This window comes from Anomaloglossus baeobatrachus, chromosome 4 (genome assembly GCF_048569485.1).
Source record: "Anomaloglossus baeobatrachus isolate aAnoBae1 chromosome 4, aAnoBae1.hap1, whole genome shotgun sequence".
In the NCBI taxonomy this organism is placed as follows: domain Eukaryota; kingdom Metazoa; phylum Chordata; class Amphibia; order Anura; family Aromobatidae; genus Anomaloglossus; species Anomaloglossus baeobatrachus.
In genome coordinates, this window is record NC_134356.1 from 614,012,702 (window position 1) to 614,035,028 (window position 22,327).

General features: G+C 44.0%; 1 protein-coding gene across 2 annotated transcripts in view; it reads left to right on the top strand.

Annotated features, from left to right (window-relative positions):
- The window catches only part of LOC142301898 (disintegrin and metalloproteinase domain-containing protein 28-like), a 179,805-nt gene that overhangs the window by 146,289 nt on the left and 11,189 nt on the right, over positions 1-22,327 (top strand). For both annotated transcript variants that reach the window (XM_075342937.1, XM_075342939.1), the window contains exon 17: positions 705-849. In XM_075342937.1, coding sequence (XP_075199052.1) covers positions 705-849 — 145 coding nt within the window. The remainder of the gene's footprint in view (positions 1-704; positions 850-22,327) is intronic.

The following is a 22,327-nucleotide window of genomic DNA, read 5'->3' on the forward strand; positions in this document are numbered from 1 at the left end:
GTCCCCAGACCTAAATATCATTGAAAATCTGTGGGATGATTTGAAGCGGCTGTCCATGCTCGGCGACCATCAAACTTAACTGAACTGGAATTGTTTTGTAAACAGGAATAGTCAAATATACCTTCATCCAGGATCCAGGAACTCATTAAAAGCTACAGGAAGCGACTAGAGGCTGTGATTTTTGCAAAAGGAGGATCTACAAAATATTAATGTCACTTTTATGTTGAGGTGCCCATACTTTTGCACCGGACAAATTTTGTTTAAATGCGGATTGCACATTTTCTGTTAGTACAATAAACCTCATTTTAATCCAGAAATATTACTCAGTCCATCAGTTATTAGATATATGAAACTGAAATAGCTGTTGCAAAAACCCAAATTGTTATAAAGAAAAAAAGTTAACATTAATAGGGGTGCCCAAACGTTTTCATATGACTGTATATTGAAAAGTGATCTCTGGCTCGCTCCAGCAGTTTGTGATTGGAGTCGGTCCAAACTGTTGGAGACCGATTGAGATAGACGGCGATGGATTAAGTATAAGACCAGGGGCAGGGACCTTAAATTTGAAGCCCCACCCCAGTACTGCAATAAAAGAAAAAATATAATAAATAACCTGCAGTTGTGTTTAAAAAGTGCAAATAATTCAGTAAATTTAGTTAAAAAGCTAGTGCAAACCCTTTAATTGCTTTTGTTGTTTCTTACAGGGATGTAAATTGTGGACTCCTGTTTTGTAATGGCGGTGCAGACTCTCTGAACATCCGTGGCCTTAGTATTAGTTTTGGCCAATGCAAAGCTTTTATATTTGATAGAGGAATGGTGGTTTCAGGGACAAAATGCAGCGCTACCAATGTAAGTACAGATCTCCTTATCTACCTGCACAGGATGCAGCTGTCATACATAACAGTAGATACTGTTAGCTGTCACGCTCCCCGTGTCCCAGCACCACTCCTCACCCACTGATCCAGTCCACGTGTCCACCGGTCATGGCTGCCATTCCCGCTCATGCTCCCCAGAGTCCTGTTCCTGGTCTCAGGAGTCTGATTCTGACTGTTTTGTATAGGAAGGGGCCGCGCCCACTCACCTGGTCTTATAGCCCCAGCACTGCTGCAACAGGAAATGACCTGAGGCTGTACTGAGTATATAGGACTGGCCTCTCCATGTGGGCGGCGCCTGATCATCGTTTGTGTTTCTATGCCTTGTCTTGTGAGCTAGGTGCTCGGGTCTTTGTTCCTGTTTCCTATTACTGCCTTAAAGTACGCTGTGACCTTAGTGACCTGGTCCTGTCTTTGCTTCCTGATACCTGCACCCGTTCCTGCCACGTTAGTGCTCCAGCTACCGTGTACCTTGCCCTCCAGGTGGGGTGCTCGGTCCAGTGGATCCACCTCCTGGGCCTACCAGTCCTCCCTGGCCCTCACATTAGCTATTAGGCGTATGTAGCTGTGCACACCTAAGCACCGTAATCATCTAAATATATACTAAACACTGAAGCTCATATAAAAGCATGAGATATAACCACTGTGTATTTCACCAAAACATCTCAATTTAAAAGGAACTTTGCAAATAGCTTTCATTAGGAGTTTCTTACAGTTTTACATCTGCATACCTCCCAAGTTTTCAAGAAAGGAAAGAGGTACAAAGTATGCGGCGCGCGCAGCGCGCCGCGGCAAATTTTGACCACACCCCTAGCCACACCCATTTAGCCGTAAGGGTCATGCAGCAGATGCCCCGGACTGTTCATTCATATTTATGAAGGCACGGCAAAGCTGTGGAAAGATAAGGCGCAATAGGGTCTTACCCGGTAGACAAAGGGTGGTGAATGTCAGGGGAAGCACTCACCTGGTAGGGTTGTGATAGTCACAACTCCTTTGAAAGCATGTAGATAACGTGGACGGCAGCGGACCCGCAGCAGGAGTGGTTAAAATCAGCAGGGGAAATGCAGGATTAGAATACCGCGCCAAACCACAGGAGTCCAGGTGGAGATAGTAAAACTCTTTTCTTTATTTTCACAGGTCTTTACACAGGTCTACGCGTTTCAAGGACATATCCGTCCTCTTCCTCAGGACAAATGTGCAGAGAATACTATAGCGGAAGAGAGGCTAAAAGCTCCTATATGTATGTTGAGAAAAACGCCACGTATTCACTAATGACGTCATCGTACTCCTCGTGGCTGATAAGGATGTGAGGAGGTGGATAAAGTTCTGGATGTTGAAGACAGAAAAAAAAGGGGGAAAAAAAGAAAAAAAGGAAAAAAGGAAAAAAGGGAAAGAAAGAAAAAAAGAAAAAAAGAAGAAAAGAAAAGAAAGAAAAAAAAAAAAAAAAGAGAAGAGGGAACCGGAAAAGGAAAAAAAGGGGAGAAAATATATAGAAAAGAAAAAGAGGAGGAAAGAAAGGAAAGGAAAGAAAAAAATGGGAAAAAAGAAAAAGAAGAAAAAAAGGAATAGTGACAAAAGAGAGAGAGAAATGGTGAAAAAATGCTGTGAAGCAAAGGATGAAAAATAAACCGGGAAATATATAGAGAAAAAATGAAAATGTGATGACTGGTGGGGACAAAAATTAATGATGATGATAATAGAGAATGAAATAAATAAAAAGGAAAATGTTGGAAATGAAAAATAAACTTTAAAAATGAAATGGTGGAAAAAGAAAAAGAAAAATATCCATCAAAAATATATATGAGGCATTTAAATGTATTTGTTATTAAGAGAAAAAAATTGTGACATTTATGCGAAAAAGGTGAAAAACCTGACCTTAATAAAATTGGGCATAGAAAAATTAGAATAATGGTGTTTATTTACATTCGCGTGTATAATTAACTGTGTAAAAATTAGGGTGAGAAGTGTAATAAAAAAGGATGTGCTGAAAACTTCAGGTGAAGTACTGACAGTTGTTTGATAGCAGCTCAGTGGCGCATATATTCAGCTAGTGGCAAAGGATATGGAGCAGGAGTGGTGTCAGCCCGCAAAGAAAGGTTAAATAAGGTTGACAGCGTGGGAAAAAGTTATGTGCGCCTGCGCCAAGGGTGATCAGAGGTGAATGAACATGTGGAACAGAAAATAAAGGAAAAAAAGGAGAATGCCGGGCACCTGCACTGAAAGGTAACTAAAAATGGATATCGTGAGAAAAAAGTTTAGTTTTAGTGTTGTGATAAAGATCTGGAGATGCGCAGATCACAGCCGTATTATCGGCTGGAGATTGTGACAGTGATTACATATAGAAAGACGCGTGAAGTAAGTGAAAAAGGGGAGATGGGGAAAAAAGTTTTATTCAAGCATATGAAGTGCAGTGGAAAGAGGGTCACATATATAAAAAAAGGGGGGGAGGAAATGGAGAGGAATGTGAGCTAAAGACAAACCTCTATACCTTAGTGGAGGACATGCGTTAGATATTAGATCATTCAGTGAAATCCCTGCAACAGCGCATGGGAAAAAGAAAATATTTACAAGTAGCCAAAGAAGTCACCAGAGGGAAGGGGACTAGGAAGACCTGGCAGAATATACCATGATACATAATTAATTAGAAAAGGGAAGGTGGGGGGGGAATAAAAGGATAAAAATAATTTTATTTTAAAAAAGGAATGATAAAAGAGGAACGATTAAAAAGAATGATGAAAGGAGAGGGTTATGAGGGACACGGAGATCCGAGGAAAAAAATATATATAAATATATGCAAATATAAAACCACTATGTGGAGTGGATAAAAAAGGGGAAAAAAAGGGGGGGGAAAAAGGGGCCTCCTGACTGACAAGGAGTCTTCTATAAAAACATTACTAAAATGCGAGATCATGTGAAATTAAAAATGTGTATGTAAATGTAACCAAGAGGGGGGGGGGGGTTATAAGAAAATAGAAACACGTGTACATTTGAAAAGGGTGTAGCTAACTAAAAAACGGGCACTAAAAGCATTTTTTTGAAATTGATCATGAGCATCATAACACCAAAAAGTAGACATGGAGACAACATAATACAACACCCATAAAATCCTGATAAAAGAACACTAAAAGGATAAATCAGTTATCAAATTCAAGCCCATGGGTTTCAAGGTATCCAATTTGTGTATCCAAAAAGATTCTTTCTTACTGAGATTGTCCATTCGATTAGAGCAATCAGAGGGAATTTGTTCTATGGGCGTGATGGTAAAAGCCATAGTCTTATTATGGGCTAAAGTGCAGTGCTTAGAAAGTCCATGCTGCATGTAGCCGGTCTTGATGTTGTATCTATGAGAGTTCAAACGGTTGTGCAAAGCTTGGCATGTTCTGCCTATGTACTGTTTGCCACATTGGCAGTCAATAAGGTAAACCACAAAGTTTGATTGACAGGTGAGATGGGATTTGATGGAGAACACTTCTGCTCCCTTGGAAGAGCAGAAACTCGTACGCTTATGGCAAATGATTTTGCAGCATAGACAGTTCCTCAAGCCACAGCGATAGGACCCTGGGAGTGCAGCAGGATAGTTATTTCTCAGAGGGACTTTTCTGAGACGGCTGGGAGCTATGACATTTTTTATACTGGGAGCCCTCCTAAAAGTGATGCCCGGCAGGGGAGGGAGAATGGTTTTTAAGAAAGGGTCATTAAGCAGTATCTTCCAGTGTTTTGTGAAAATATTCCTGATTCTGAGATTGTCACTGCTATAAGTAGTGAGGAAATTGAGATTAAAAGGACAAACATTTTCATCAGGGACAGAGGTAGTGGGGATTGTGGGTGTGATCAAATCTTTTTGTTCCAGACTGGCAGAAACACGATATGCCTTTTGGATGAGATTTTTAGGATATTTCCTTTCTAAAAAACGATTTCTTAGGATAGTCGCCTGGTTTTTAAAATCATCTAAACGGGAACAGTTTTTTCTAATGCGCTTGTATTGATTGGCAGGGATGTTTGTCAGCCATTTGTTGTAATGCTCACTACTAAAGTGGATGTACCCATTGACATCCACTTGCTTGAAATGAGTTTTGGTGATGATTTTATTGTCATGATGGAAAACAGTGAGGTCCAAAAAATTGATTTCAAATTTATGAGAGGGATAATAAACATAATAACATAGATTCCTTCCTGCAACATCTAGATCAGAACAACTGGGGACTTAGTTTTACATCTACCTCTCATAAATTTGAAATCAATTTTTTTAGTTAGCTACACCCTTTTTTTAGTTAGCTACACCCTTTTCAAATGTACACGTGTTTCTATTTTCTTATAACCCCCCCCCCCCTCTTGGTTACATTTACATACACATTTTTAATTTCACATGATCTCGCATTTTAGTAATGTTTTTATAGAAGACTCCTTGTCAGTCAGGAGGCCCCTTTTTCCCCCCCCTTTTTTTCCCCTTTTTTATCCACTCCACATAGTGGTTTTATATTTGCATATATTTATATATATTTTTTTCCTCGGATCTCCGTGTCCCTCATAACCCTCTCCTTTCATCATTCTTTTTAATCGTTCCTCTTTTATCATTCCTTTTTTAAAATAAAATTATTTTTATCCTTTTATTCCCCCCCCACCTTCCCTTTTCTAATTAATTATGTATCATGGTATATTCTGCCAGGTCTTCCTAGTCCCCTTCCCTCTGGTGACTTCTTTGGCTACTTGTAAATATTTTCTTTTTCCCATGCGCTGTTGCAGGGATTTCACTGAATGATCTAATATCTAACGCATGTCCTCCACTAAGGTATAGAGGTTTGTCTTTAGCTCACATTCCTCTCCATTTCCTCCCCCCCTTTTTTTATATATGTGACCCTCTTTCCACTGCACTTCATATGCTTGAATAAAACTTTTTTCCCCATCTCCCCTTTTTCACTTACTTCACGCGTCTTTCTATATGTAATCACTGTCACAATCTCCAGCCGATAATACGGCTGTGATCTGCGCATCTCCAGATCTTTATCACAACACTAAAACTAAACTTTTTTCTCACGATATCCATTTTTAGTTACCTTTCAGTGCAGGTGCCCGGCATTCTCCTTTTTTTCCTTTATTTTCTGTTCCACATGTTCATTCACCTCTGATCACCCTTGGCGCAGGCGCACATAACTTTTTCCCACGCTGTCAACCTTATTTAACCTTTCTTTGCGGGCTGACACCGCTCCTGCTCCATATCCTTTGCCACTAGCTGAATATATGCACCACTGAGCTGCTATCAAACAACTGTCAGTACTTCACCTGAAGTTTTCAGCACATCCTTTTTTATTACACTTCTCACCCTAATTTTTACACAGTTAATTATACACGCGAATGTAAATAAACACCATTATTCTAATTTTTCTATGCCCAATTTTATTAAGGTCAGGTTTTTCACCTTTTTCGCATAAATGTCACAATTTTTTTCTCTTAATAACAAATACATTTAAATGCCTCATATATATTTTTGATGGATATTTTTCTTTTTCTTTTTCCACCATTTCATTTTTAAAGTTTATTTTTCATTTCCAACATTTTCCTTTTTATTTATTTCATTCTCTATTATCATCATCATTAATTTTTGTCCCCACCAGTCATCACATTTTCATTTTTTCTCTATATATTTCCCGGTTTATTTTTCATCCTTTGCTTCACAGCATTTTTTCACCATTTCTCTCTCTCTTTTGTCACTATTCCTTTTTTTCTTCTTTTTCTTTTTTCCCATTTTTTTCTTTCCTTTCCTTTCTTTCCTCCTCTTTTTCTTTTCTATATATTTTCTCCCCTTTTTTTCCTTTTCCGGTTCCCTCTTCTCTTTTTTTTTTCTTTCTTTTCTTTTCTTCTTTTTTTCTTTTTTTCTTTCTTTCCCTTTTTTCCTTTTTTTCCTTTTTTTCTTTTTTTCCCCCTTTTTTTTTCTGTCTTCAACATCCAGAACTTTATCCACCTCCTCACATCCTTATCAGCCACGAGGAGTACGATGACGTCATTAGTGAATACGTGGCGTTTTTCTCAACATACATATAGGAGCTTTTAGCCTCTCTTCCGCTATAGTATTCTCTGCACATTTGTCCTGAGGAAGAGGACGGATATGTCCTTGAAACGCGTAGACCTGTGTAAAGACCTGTGAAAATAAAGAAAAGAGTTTTACTATCTCCACCTGGACTCCTGTGGTTTGGCGCGGTATTCTAATCCTGCATTTCCCCTGCTGATTTTAACCATTCATATTTATAGCAGTCAGAATATTTTTATATTTCTGTGTCACTATATGACATGGTGCTTATTTGTGCCTATCAATCCGTGTTCACACGTTGCATAAATTCTGTTTCTTTTTGTTTCTGTCTGCACCAAACTACACAATAACAATCTTCTCTGTTGTTTCCATTTTTGCTGCATAACTTTATTAGAAGAAAAAAAATCCTCTTTTCCTCTCCCTCTAGAATACAGGACATAGAGCTGCTGCTCTGTACAATGTAGCTGTGTCCTGTGTAATCTGCTCTGTAAGAGGCTGCATTGTAGGTTCATTTATGTGAAATCCTCCCTCTGACATCATCACTCCTAGTGGTTCAACAGCTAGAGCAGCTAGGAAAGCCAGGAGGCTGCTGGACACAAGTTTTGAACGTTGCTGGTTTGAATCCAAGGTGGTGAAGATAAAAAAAAAATAAAAAAATTGTATTTGTATTTTTTTCCTCATTTCTTTATAGTAGTTTTATGGGAACAAATGAATCTGACTCTTTCACCAACATTGAGATACAGTATTTATCTATCTATCTCTATCCCTCTATCTATCTATGATTCTATCTATCTATGATTCTATCTAACTATGATTCTATCTCTCTATCTATGATTCTATCTATCCATCTATCTATCTATGATTCTATCTATCTATGATTCTATCTCTGTATCTATATATCCCTCTATCATCCATCCCTCTATCATCCATCCATCCCACTATCATCCATCCATCCCTCCCTCTATCCCTCCCTCTATCTCTCCATTCATCCCTCCATTCATCCCTCTATTATCCATCCATCCATCCCTCTATCCCTCCCTCTATCTCTCCATTCATCCCTCCATTCATCCCTCTATTATCCATCCATCCATCCCTCTATCCCTCCATTCATCCCTCTATCATCCATGCATCCATCCCTCCCTCTATCCCTCCATTCATCCCTCCATTCATCCCTCTATCATCCATCCCTCCCTCTATCCCTCCATTCATCCCTCTATCTCTCCATTCATCCCTCCATTTCATCCCTCCATTCATCCCTCCATTCATCCCTTTATCCCTCCATTCATCCCTCTATCCCTCCATTTATCCCTCCATTCATCCCTCTATCATCCATCCATCCATCCCTCCCTCTATCCCTCCCTCTATCCCTCCATTCATCCCTCCATTCATGCCTCTATCATCCATCCATCCCTCCCTCTATCCCTCCCTCTATCCCTCCATCCATCCCTCTATCCCTCCATTCATCCCTCCCTCTATCCCTCCATTCATCCCTCTATCATCCATCCATCCCTCCCTCTATCCCTCCATTCATCCCTCCATTCATCCCTCTATCATCCATCCATCCATCCCTCCCTCTATCCCTCCATTCATCCCTCTATCACTCCATTCATCCCTCCTTCTATCCCTCCATTCATCCCTCTATCATCCATCCATCCCTCCCTCTATCCCTCCATTCATCCCTCCATTCATCCCTCTATTATCCATCCATCCATCCCTGCCTCTATCCCTCCATTCATCCCTCTATCCCTCCATTCATCCCTCCCTCTATCCCTCCATTCATCCCTCCCTCTATCCCTCCATTCATCCCTCCAATCATCCCTCTATCATCCATCCCTCCCTCTATCCCTCCATTTATCCCTCCATTCATCTCTCTATCCCTCCATTCATCCCTCCTTCTATCCCTCCATTCATCCCTCCCTCTATCCCTCCCTCTATCCCTCCATTCATCCCTCTATCATCCATCCATCCCTCCCTCTATCCCTCCTTTCATCCCTCTATCCCTCCATTCATCCCTCCTTCTATCCCTCCATTCATCCCTCTATCATCCATCCATCCCTCTATCCTTCCATTCATCCCTCCATTCATCCCTCTATCATCCATCCATCCCTGCCTCTATCCCTCCATTCATGCCTCCCTCTATCCCTCCATTCATCCCTCTATCATCCATCCATCCCTCCCTCTATCCCTCCTTTCATCCCTCTATCCCTCCATTCATCCCTCCTTCTATCCCTCCATTCATCCCTCTATCATCCATCCATCCCTCTATCCTTCCATTCATCCCTCCATTCATCCCTCTATCATCCATCCATCCCTGCCTCTATCCCTCCATTCATGCCTCCCTCTATCCCTCCATTCATCCCTCTATCATCCATCCATCCCTCCCTCTATCCCTCCTTTCATCCCTCTATCCCTCCATTCATGCCTCCCTCTATCCCTCCATTCATCCCTCTATCATCCATCCATCCCTCCATCCCTCCCTCTATCCCTCCATTCATCCCTCCATTCATCCATCCCTCCATCCATCTTTGCAGCTGAATTCCCTGCTTCTGGTGTCTCACCTGCAGTATAGAGGTCAAGATAACAAAATCTTCCTATTGCTTTCAATAGAGGCAGTAGCTCAGTGGTAAAGCTGCTGCCTTTGAAACAATGAACTCACAGTTCCACGAGTTCGAGTCCCGGCCGCCCCGAAAATCCAGAGACGATGATAATTTAATTTATTCACTTCACTGAGGGGAGAAGCCGGGACATCAGCTGTGAGCCGCGGGAGTGCTGGACAGCCCTGATAAATCGTGCAAGTCCCGCAGAATCCGGGACGGTTGGGAGGTATGCATCTGCAGCTCCTTCAATGCATCTTCATTAGAGATGAGCGGATCTTTTGAAACTCGAATTCACCAACTTTACCAAATTCTCCCCCAAATTAAATTTTGAATAAAATTGCACAAATTTCAATATTGGAAAACTTATAATTGTTTGGAAAATACATGTTGGGGACAGAGGGAAAGAGAGAACCCTGAGAACACTGGCCAGCAGCACTCAATGTCAGGCAGCAGCTGCAAAAGCAAACAAGATTTTAGGGTGTATAAAAAGATTAGATCCCGTGATCCCAACGTATTGTTATCCCTCTATAAATCCAGTTTTGGGCTCCACATTTTAAAAAGGATATTAAGAAGAAAAAGTCAGTTCAAAGGTGGCAAGTAGATTATTACAAGGATGGAAGGCCTCCCATATGATGAGAGGTTGGAAAAGTTGGATTTGTTTAGCTTAGGCTGGATTCACACTTCCGTTGTTTTAAATCCATCTGGTCCATTGTTTTTTTGGCTAATTTCGCACTTGCATTGAACGGCATCCGTTGCATTGCGTTGTGTGACGGATGCAACTGATATGTTGCATATAATGGCACAACTGATGCAACGGATGCTGCAAAACAACGGAATCCGTTTTGATTTTTTTTTTTTTTACAGTTTACCGGCGGCAGACTATTGTGAACGATCAGCTGATCGCTCCCAGTAGCTGGCCGCTGGGTGATCAGCTGATCGCTCCCAGTAGCCGGCCGCCGGGTGATCAGCTGATCGCCCCCAGCAAGGGGGGGTAAACTCATCACTCCCAGCGCCGGGTGATCAGCTCGGCCGCCGAGAATGTGTGCGGGGGGCAGAGTGCAGAGTGGGTGGAGCCGAGCAGGGCCATGGCGCTGAGGACAGGTGAGTGTGTGTGAGTGTGTGTGTGTGTATATATATATATATACACATGCAGAGTGGAGTGCGGGAGGGGGCGGAGCCGAGCGGGGAAGTGTCGGGCTCCCTGCACACGTGGCCAGGGTAAATATCGGGTAAAGCACTTTGCTTGGTTACCTGATATTTACCCTGGTTACGGGTGCAGGGAGCCAGAGAGAGACATGCGCAGTGAAATCCTAAGGATTCCGCTGCTCAAAAAAACGTTACATGTTGCGTTCCTCCCGCTGAGCGGAAGCAACGCAGCGTCGCCCAGCGGAAGCAATGCAGGTCCTTTTGGCACAATCCGTCATCCATACAAGTCTATGGGAAACAGCGGAATCCGTTAACGGATTCCGCTGTTTTCCAAAAGGGCGGATTGTGACGGAAGGGAAAACAACGCAAGTGTTAAAGTACCTTTAGATGTCAACTGATGCAACGCCTTTGCTATTTCACAGCAATCCTGTGAAAAAACTGATCCATCGCGTCCGTTACATCCGCTTTGCATCCGTTTTTTTGACGGATCCATCGTGATCCGTTTGTGTTTTGGACAGCCCAATAGGTGTGCCAAACATGCTGGGCATGCTCAGTAGAACATGACAAAATCCAGCACTGGATTCCGTCGTATGACGGATTACGGTGGAATCCAGCACCATAGACATCCATTACAGCTCTTGACAGACTGCGATGGACACCTGTGGAGTGCGTTTTTTGCCGCTCCAAAAAACGTTACATTCAGTGTTGCTCCCGCCTGACGGTCAGTCAGTAAACAACTGATCCGTCACCCGGCGGATGCAACACAAGGTCATCCATTGCAATCCGTCTCTAATAGAAGTCTATGGGGAAAAAGCGGATTCCTGCAAAATATTTTTTAGGATACCGTAATTCCTCAAGGAGACAGATTGTGACTAATGCAAACCAACGGAAGTGTGAATGTAGCCTTAGAAAAAAAGACGTCTCAGAGGAGATCTCATTTATATGTATAAATACATGTGTGGTCAATATAAAGGATTGGCTCATGGCTTATTCCTTCCAAAAACAATACTAAGGACCAGGGGGCACTCACTGCGAGTAGAATAAAAGCGATTACGGTAGCTAAATAGGAAAGGGTTCTTTACAGTTAGAGCAGTCAGACTGTGGAATGCCGACCACAAGAGGTAATAATGGCAGATACTATGACAACTTGTAAAAAAGGGCTGGATGATTTCCTCAGTACACAACATTGTTGGTTATAAATGATTTAGTGACAAAATATATAATTGGTGGAGGAAGGTTGAACTAGGTGGACCGAGGGCTTTTTTCAACCTATATAACTATGTAACCCTGCTGACCATAAGAGCTTACACTCTAAATTAGAGAGAGACTAAAGGCCCATTTACACACAACGATATCGCTAACGAGATATCATCGGGGTCACAGTGTTGGTGACGCACATCCGGCGTCGTTAGCGATTGTCATTAAGTGTGACACCTTTTTGCGATCAGTAACGATTGCAAAAAGGTGTCAAATCGTTCGTCGTGTACACGTCATTCATTTTTAAAAAATCGTTCCTCGTTTGGAACGCAGGTTGTTTGTCGTTCCTACGGCAGCACACATCGTTATGTGTGACACCGCAGGAACGAGGAACAACATCGTACCTGCGTACCTGCGGCCGCCAGCAATGAGGAAAGAAGGAGGTGGGCGGGATGTTCCGGCTGCTCATCTCCGCCCCTCCGCCCCTCCGCTTCTATTGGGCGGCTGCTTAGTAACGCCGCTGTGACGCCAAAAGAACCTCCCCCTTAAAGGAGAGATTGTTCAGCGACGTTGGTGAATAGGTAATTGCGTGTGACGCTGCCGTAGCGATATTGTTCGCTACGGCAGCGATCTCCCCGTGACGCGCCACGCGCTATTGTACCGCCCCGGGGCTCGGCCGGCTGGGATCCGTGCTCGTCGGTGGGTGGCTCGAGCTCTTCACGGACCTGGGGGTCACGTCGCTCTGAAAGGGGGTTGGCGCTACACGTAGGGACTTCGGTGGGGAGGTCCACGGCCGGAGCCGCGGTTGTTTGTAGGTGATTTAAGTTCGGGACGCCACCCACGCGTTGTGGTGAATGGATGGACACCACCGCTGCTGTTGACTAGGCTCCCGGGGACGGTGTTGCGCAGCTTGGTGTTGACCCCCTCCGTGGGTAGGGGGATGATGGTCCCGGGGGCCCGAGGGAGGTGCTGAGGCGAGGGGATGGATGCGTGCTGGGGTGTCGGTGCGGTGCGGCGTGGTGCGCGGCCCGAAAGCACTGTTGTACTCCGTATGACAAACACGCTGGAGTCTCTGGTAAACCAAACAAGATGGTGAACGGTGCCCGCAGCCGGCTGCAGTTTTCCCCTTAACAGGTTGGTGGTTTCCGTCTTTCTTCTGTACCTCACTTATGTAGAAATCATGACTCCTATGCCTGAGCAACGGTAGTCCGCTCCCCGGTTTGATATGTGTCGGGAGAGCCCTCTTTTCCCGTAGACGCTGGCCCCTCGGGTCTCTATGCCTGGGCGGTGGCTTTACCCTAATGGTTGGGCTGTTGTCTTCAGTCAGGTCGTAGGTGGGAAAGGTTCTAAAGTCCAGTCCTCAATCAGTTGATTTGACTCAGCCCGGTTGTTTCTGGGCCTCGTTCTGGGTCTGAGTAGTTTGGCTGCTGTCACCTTACTAAGGGGGGTGTGTGTGTGTATGGGACTACCTGTGACAACCTGGCTAGTCCAAGGCGTCACACTATCGCTCGCGACATCGCTAGCGATGTCGCAGCGTGTAAAGCCCACTTAAGGGTTCGCTTACAATTGCTTATAAATAAAGGCGGAAAAAAAATGGGTTTTCAGCTCACCAGTTTGTTGTAAATTCAGCTGGATGAAGGCTCCTGGACGGTGCTCAGTAGAACAAGGAAGGCTGTAGTCAATCAAAGTAAGGAGGTGCTCCGGCACAAAACGTCCATGCAGACAGAAATTGTTAAAGATTAAAAAAACATCTTTAATTCCTAATAGATAAAATACATAGTGAGGATAAAATTTCCTATGATTGACGCATTTCAGACGCTGGGTCTTTAGTCATGACTAAAGACTCAGCGTTTGAAACGCGTCAATCATAGGAAATTTTATCCTCATTATGTATTTTATCTATTAGGAATTAAAGATGTTTTTTTAATCTTTAACAATTTCTGTCTGCATGGACGTTTTGTGCCGGAGCACCTCCTTACTTTGATTATAAAAAAAAGGCACCAATTTTAATCCATCAAAGTAGGGTGAGTGAAATCCATATATTATGAGAGCGCTATGCAGTTTTTTTTTCTTGCCTAGCGTCTGTAACGTGCGTTTCTTTTCTCAGTAACTATTATTCGACAGTTATTTACAGTGTCCAGTGCTACAGAATAGTAATATATCCATAAAAAATGGACGGCATACAGATGGTCCATGTGCCATGTTTTTTTTTTCTCGCACACCAAAATTCCCTGTAAGTAACAAGTGAAAAAGGATACAAGGGTATTGAATGACCAGAATTGTGATCTGATTGCTTTCTAATGGAAACAGATCTATTCTTAGGGGTACTTTGCACTCTGCGACATCGCTAGCCGATGGTAGCGATGCCGAGCATGATAGCACCCGCCCCCGTCGCAGATGCGATATCTTGTGATAGCTGCCGTAGCGAACATTATCACTACGGCAGCTTCACACGCACTTACCTGCCCTGCAACATCACTCTAGCCGGCGACCCGCCTCCTTCCTAAGGGGGCGGGTCGTGCGGCGTCACAGCGACCTCACACGGCAGGCGGCCAATAGAAGCGGAGGGGCGGAGATGAGCGGGACATAAACATCCCGCCCACCTCCTTCCTTCCGCATTGCCGGTGGACGCAGGTAAGGTGAAGTTCCTCGCTCCTGCGGCTTCATACACAGCGATGTGTGCTGCCGAAGGAACGAGGAACAACATCGTACCTGTCGCTGCAGCGAAATTATGGAAATGACCGACACTACACAGATCACCGATTTTCAACGTTTTTGCGATCGTTTATTGGTGCATCCAGGCTTTGCACGTTGCGACGTCTTTACTGGCGCCGGATGTGCGTCACTTTCGATTTGACCCCGACGACATCGCAGTAGCGATGTCACAACGTGCAAAGTGCCCCTTAGTGGAGTTGTCCTGGCTTACTATAGTGAGGGCCTATATTTAGGTCATCAATAGAGAAAGCAGAATTGATTCGCAGTACTCCAGTTCATCCTCCAGTTTAGTAATCTGTGAATGCTGGAAGAGAGACTTGCAAATGGCCATATTCTCCTTATTTTGATTAGCCAGGGCACACGTGATGTCGAGCTAGCCAGCTAAACTGTAGAAAATCCAAAAGATAAGGAGATTTGCAAGTCTCCTATGCAGCGGTGTGCGTGTGCTGTACCTCACTTCCTATTGAAATAAATGGGAGCCGAGGTACAGTTCCTTAGAATGGCCATTACAGAAAGAAGAAAGAGCTGTGCTGTTTGGCTCCATTCAATGTTTATATCAAGCCATCACTAAAACGCAAAGCTACTAATTGGTGTGGGGGCGTAAGATTTTAGATTCCCAACGATTGAGTAATACTAAGGACAGCTCATCAAAATAATAAGCCTGGACTGCCCCATTAATTTTTTCCCTGCCAAAGTGGCAATTTAGTAGACATTATTTCTAAGTTAGGGCTGCATATGTGTCTTTAGTAGTGATGGGCAAACCCACATGTATCAAAATCGATGGCTCCAACTGGAGTTTTTTTTTAAAAAAAACAACAAAAAACCTGGATCAGGCCTGGAATTAATTCCGGATATCTGGCCGGACGCCTAGCCCCATATAAATATATGGGGACCCGAATAATGCTTTTTAAAATGGTTTTAGAATGGCTAGGGGGATTAAAGCAGGTGTTTTATACTTACCAGTCTTCAAGCGGCTGTAACGCTACTTCCGGGGCTACTCATTAACCTCATGTATATGCAATGATTCCCCTGCCCACCAGCAGTCCCGGCGTCTGTGATCGGTTGCAGTCAGACTGCGCTCCCACCCTGTGTGACCCTGTGTGACAGAATGTCTGACGGCTTACAATCACACACGCAGTGTGTATCCCTATAGTGGTGTAACAATAAGTATATTAAAAAATTGACATAGGTTCCCCCCGTATTGTGATACCTAGAAAAGATAAAGTATACGGCTACAAGTTGCAGCCACCAGCCATGTGCTTATCGTGGCTATGTATTCAAATAAAAGGGACCCCATGCTACTTTTTTAATTATTTAAATAAATAATTTAAAGACACCACGTGTGGTCTCCCCCAATTTTGATACCCAGCCATGATAAAGCCGACAGCTGGGCCTGGTAATCTCAGGCTCGGGAGGCCCATGGTTATTGCCCCCCCCCCCAGCGTAAAAATAGCAGCCTGCTGCCACCCAGAATTGTTTCATCCATTAGATGCGACAATCCCGGCACTTTACCCTGCTCATCCCAAGTGCCCTGGTGCAGTGGCAATCGGGGTAATAAGGTGTTAATGACAGCTCCCAGTTCCCACTAAGCCCTAGATTAGTAGTGGTAGACGTCTATGAGACTTGCCCCATTAATAATCTGTAAGTGAAAAGAAATAAACATAAATACTGAATAAAATCCTTTAATTTAAATAAAATACATAAAAAACACCCTCTTTTACCCCTTTATTAACCCCAAACACCCAGTTACAACATCATCCACACACGGTCCCACAACAATTCCAGCTCTGCTACATATTGAAGTCACAGCACCTAGGCACAGGCTTCAGGCTGAGAATGACTGAGCTGTAAACATTGATGTCACTCAGTTTATTTGCGGTCACAGCTGGAGGTTCCCACGGCACTCCACCTGTGACTGCACATAAACTGACCTCAGGGGATTTCATTGAACTTAGCGACCTCACCCCAGGTGAGGTCATTGAGTTCACAGACCTGCATCTCTTGGCAGAAAATCGTGGGGTTTTTTTTACAACAGATGCAGATTTGATGCTGAAATTTATACACAATATTCCTGCACCAAACCTGCATTTTCTAGCAAAAAAGCCCACTTCAGAAAAATATGTGCTTTTGATGCGATTTTTTTTTTGCCAGGAGATGCATATTTGGTGTAGGAATATGCTGAATAAATTTCAGCACCAAATCTGCATCTCTTGGCAAAAAAAAATACAGATAAAAATGGTTTTGACGCCGTTTTGGTGTGGTTTTCTGCCAACAGATGCAGATTTGGTGCACGAATATGGTGTATAAATTTCCGTACCAAATCTGTATCTCTTAGCAAAAAAAACACAGTTTTCTGCAAGGAGATGCAGGTCTGTAAACTCAGTGACCTCACCGGTGGAGTACTGTGGAAACCTGGAGCTGTGACCGCAAATAAACTGAGTGACATCACCGCTCATCGCTGCCTGATGCCCACAGTGTGCGACTATGTTCTGTGCCCGTGCGCTGTGACTTCAGTATGTAGCAGAGCTAGAATTGACATGCCCGCACCGGGGTCTGGGGGCATTCGTTACCGGGCCGTGGTTCTGCTCTGGGAATGTCACGGCGACAGGGCCTGGTTCCGTGACCCCGGTGGTGTTGTTTAATTGATGATGATGGTGGTGGGGATTATTTACAGGGGAGATGTCGTGACGCCACCTGTGGTGTGTGGCAAGATAGGTGCCACTGCTGCAGTTTCCCTTGCGGTCGGTGGTAACGCAGCAGAGTTGGAATCACTCTCCACAGGTAGAGCTGGGCCTCAGGACTGTTGGGAGTAGTAGTTCGTAATGGCGGGGTGCAGGGCCGGAGGCGCAGGGAATAACCGGACGACACAGGGATGCAGTCACAAGGTTTTTACTCACAGTTCAGAGTTCCAGGTTAGTACTTCTAGACAAATGCTGCCAACGGGGTGCGGCGTCCTGCTGTGATGGGCTCCAGCCGATCCTGGATATTTTGGAGGCACAACCCGGTACACCCTTCTGTGTTCCTTTCTTCGTCGTCTTCCTGCGCTAACCTCTCCCACTTGTCCCGCGCCTGCACACACAGAGCCCCGAGCCAGTATGCGCGGACTCTGTTGGGTGGCTTGAAGCTCTATCCCTTTGGCCCTATTTGGTCACCTTTTCACTGGTTGTGTGTGGATGTGGCTTCGGCACTTGAAGTAACCTCAGCCTCTGGTTTGCTAGCTGAGCCTTTAATTTTCTCCACTAGTTGAGGGGCCGGTCCCCTTCTGCGGCCAAGTCTCTCCACTCCGGTATGTCGTCTGTGGAACGAGGCCACAGGAGTATGGTAGACTTCCCGTGGGCTCTAGGACCTTATCTGTTGGGTGCCTGGGCCGAGCTGCTGCAGCTCCAGACCACAGGTCTTGACTCCTCCACTGCTCTTACTCGACTGGGCAAATTTCTATAGATTACTCCCACTAACTCCACCCCGCAGCCTGTCTCGGACTGTGCGTTCCAGTGGCGCATCAAAGGTGCAACTTGCCTTAACCATGGTCCAGTGGAGTGTTGCTGAATGAGAGTGTCTGTGTTTGTATATACCGGTTTGTGATCTCCTTCTTACTCAGGAATTAAATGGCTGAGGTGCAGTATCTCTGTGGTGACTTAAGCCTCAGGGGCACCACAGAATCGTTGTGAGACCTTGTGTGGACATCAGACCTTTGTATTTTAGGGGTTAACTAAGAGGTTTTTTTTTGTATTTTATTTCAAACAAAGGATTTTTTCATTGATTGTGTTTATTTCTTTTCACTTACAGATTAGTAATGGGGGGAGTCTCATAGATGCCTCCCATTACTAATCTATGGCTTAGTGGGAGCTGTGAGCTGTCACTAACCCCTTATTACTCCAATTGCCACCGCGCCAGGTGAATCGGGATGAGACGTGTAAAGTGCCTGGATTGTCACATCTAATGGACGTGACAATTCTGGGCGACTGTAGGCTGTTAAGTTTCGGCTGGGGGGCCCAATAACCATGGGCCTCCCCAGTTTGAGATACCAGCCCCCAGCTGTCGGCTTTATCTTGGTTGGGTATCAAAATTAACGGGGACCACACGCTGTTTTTTTAATTATTTTAATTAAATAATTAAAAAAAAAAAGCTGCATGGGGTCCCTCTTATTTTGATACACATCAAGATAAGCACACGCCTGAGAGCTATAGCCTGTAGCCATCTGCTTTATCTGTGCTGGGCATCATAATATGGGGGGACCCTACGCCAATTTATTTAATTATTTTTACACCACTATAGGGACACAGGCAGCGTGTATGATTCCAAGCAGTCAGACACGCTGTCATATAAGGTGAGGGTGCGGTCTGACCGCAATGAATCAGAGAAGCCGGGACTGCCGGTGGGTGGGGGAAGCAGCGCATATGCATGAGGGATAATGAGTGGCCCCGGTAGTAGTATTACAGCCTCGCAGAGACTGGTAAGTATAACGCGCTTCCTTTATTCTTATTTTCTTTTTCTTTCTTTTTATTTAATTACCGGGTGGCCACATCCGGATAGTTACCCGGAGTTCTGTGAGAACTCCGGGCCTGGGATTGGTGCACGGGTACTCGGTTACCAGCGCGGATCCAGACTTTTACAGTCGGGGTTCGCCCATCACTATTTAGCCATCACTCTCAAGTCTCCTGTGGTATCTCTCGCAACGATTAGAGCTGCGATTCACATTTTGTTTTAAAGCTGAGTCTCTCAGCACTGAAGTCAATAGAGAAACAGTCTGCAAGAATGCCCGCCTTCTCTTTCTGACTTCAGCTATTGTGTGAGAGAAGATGGTAATGTCAGGCTGCAGGGACAGGACAGAAATCTATGTTGTGTGATCCTCAGCCTGGCCCTGTATAAGATTAGGTGTTGTATTACAAAAGTAAAATAATGTTTGAAATAAAAACTGAAAAAAAACGTATGTAAAAAACTTAAAGATGGGTGGCTTGAGTCCTGTGTTATTGGAAGAAACAAAACAAATACACACCAGACAAAAAAAAACCCTATATGTATTTGGCATTGCTGCAAGTGTATCAACCTGAACTTTAAAATAGTCTAGCAGTCTGTCACTTAAGGGTACACCGTGTATCAAAATCTTTTTTTTGGGGGGGTGGGGTAATTTTGCCTTGAAAAAATTTGACTACGAAACAAACAAGAAGTTACACATGCCCAAAAATTCTACCAAGTAAAATTATAATGCGTCCAACAAATAGAAACACCTCAAAAATCCAAAATTTTTATTATATGATAATTTCACGAAAAAAAAACAATCGAAAAGACACCAAAATTGTAGAAGGTAGTTCTGCTCGCTGGATCCCAGAGAAGATCTGCATATGGTAGATGCCATTATGGTCAGATGGGACTTCAATCTGACTTATGCCTTCCTACGAGACCAGTGATGTTGATTCTGGCAGTTCTGAGGAAAATCAGAAAGGATCAAATGAGGGTGATCATTAACAGCACTGTTTTGGTCAAAGAGGCCATGGTTCTCATGGATGAGGTTAATGTTGATCACCGAACCATGGGTATTACCATTTACCAGAGATTCCAGATATACGAAGCCACAGGTTGACGACCTCTGGTATAGAGGCTGGGACTTATGCCTGCTTTATACAAGACGAGCTATCGTGCGATGCATCATCGTGATCAAGGTTTTCGTGATGCACATTTTTTTGCATCTTGAGCTGATGTTTCTAGTTATACCATTTTTGTATAGATGTAATGTTTTGATCGCCTGTTATTGCATTTTATTGCACTGTTGCGCTGACCAGAAAAATGTAATTCTGGAGTTTTGATTTTTTTCTCACCACGCTGTGTACCAATCAGATTCATTGATTTTACATTTTAATAGATCTGGCATTTCTGAAGGCGGCGATACCAAATATATGTATTTTTTTAAGTATTATTATTTTTATTTTTATTGGGGAAAAAGGGGGGTAATTTGAACGTATAGTTTTTGGGTGTTTTTTAAAATATTTTTGAAAACTTTTTTTTACATTTTACCTTGATTTTATTAGTCACCTTAGGGGACTTGAAGCCTGCCTCATCCCCGATCACTTTTGCTGATCAGATCTGTGCTTCAGCATCCCTCTGAACAGCAGAAATGCTGTGTTCCTGTAAATGCCGACGCTCTATCAGCATTCACAGAAAGGGAGGCATCACAGCAACAGGGGTCATCAGCCGACCCCCAGCTGTCATGAGGCTGCCGATGGCGGTGGGGAACTACGCGATCCCCGCCAGAGTATGTTAGATTTTGCTGTCAGAGTTTGACAGCGCAATATAACTAGATATCTGCACATGATGGCTGATCAGATCAGCAGACATGTGTGGAAAATAATGTGGGCTCGTCGATTCAGCCTGCATTAGAGGGACCATACAAAACCAATGATGTATCGGGCATCAGGGATCACTAGACCGAAAGTAGCAGTAACTCCTCGGTGCCTGCGCGGAACAGTTAATGAAGCCAATGCCCTTCGGAGGATGGAACCATACAGGCTACTGTTCGGATATTTACTGCGCAGACGAGGATTTCAGAGCAGAAACCACATGTCACAGGCACACTGTGACGTTACTAGGCGGCTATAACAATGCTAATGAAGCAACAAGGCAGGACTATCTTCTGAATAGCATACGCCCCATAGTTTGGAAGAAACTCATTAACATAAAGCTATAAAAGATGATATTTCAACAAGAAGGCATCTGATATGAGGCAGATAGTTAACACATTTTACCTGTATGCCCATACATATTAACAGCTTAGAAACATCAAAGTGGTGACAGGTTCCCTTTAAATTTTAAGGCGGTGTGGTTGGGTCTAAATTTTTGTTTGGCCCATGCTTTTAGTCACTAATGATAAATTTGTATATATTTTTATAAAAAAAAAGTCACTTTGACATAAAGTTGCATGAAAGTGCCTACAACTACAAAGTGCTGCTGAGTAACATTTTGGTTATGTGCCTAGTTTCCACTTTCAAGCAAACATACAGGTATGGGGGTTTAATATGATTTTTTTCTTATTTTGTAATTTAGGTTTTACTTGTACACATCAAAAACACGTGTGAAAAATGTCTTAAGCCCGCTTTACACGCTGCAATGTATCTTACAATGTGATGGCGGGGTCACGTCGTAAGTGACGCACATCCGGCATCGTAAGGTACATTGCAGTGTGTGACAGGTACGTGCGATTGAACGGTAAAACGTTCATCGCACGCACGTCGTTCATTCCTCATGAATTGAACGTGAAGTTGTTCAATGTTCCCGAGGCAGCACACATCGCAGTGTGTGACACCCCGGGAACGATGAACAGATCTTACCTGCGTCCTGCGGCTTTCGGCCGGTAATGCGGAAGGAAGGAGGTGGGCGGGATTTTTACGTCCTGCTCAGCTCCGCCCCTCCGCTTCTATTGGCCGGCTGCCGCGTGACATCGATGTGGCGCCGAACGTCCCTCCCACTCCAGGAAGTGGACGTTCGCCGCCCACATCGAGGTCGTATGGACGGGTAAGTACTTGTGACGGCAGTTAATCGTTTGTGCGGCACGTTCAACAAATTGAACGTGCCACACATACGATGGGGGCGTTGCAAATCGCATACGATATTGTATGCGAAATTGCAACGTGTAAAGCAGGTTTTAGCTTCCACACATGGAAAATGTAAAAAAAACAAACAAACCCCAATACAAACTCCTGACGCAAAAGGGTTAACATAAGAACTACAGTATGTGCAAGATGTGTTTACTGTTGGTTAACATACAGTTGAAACCAGAAGTT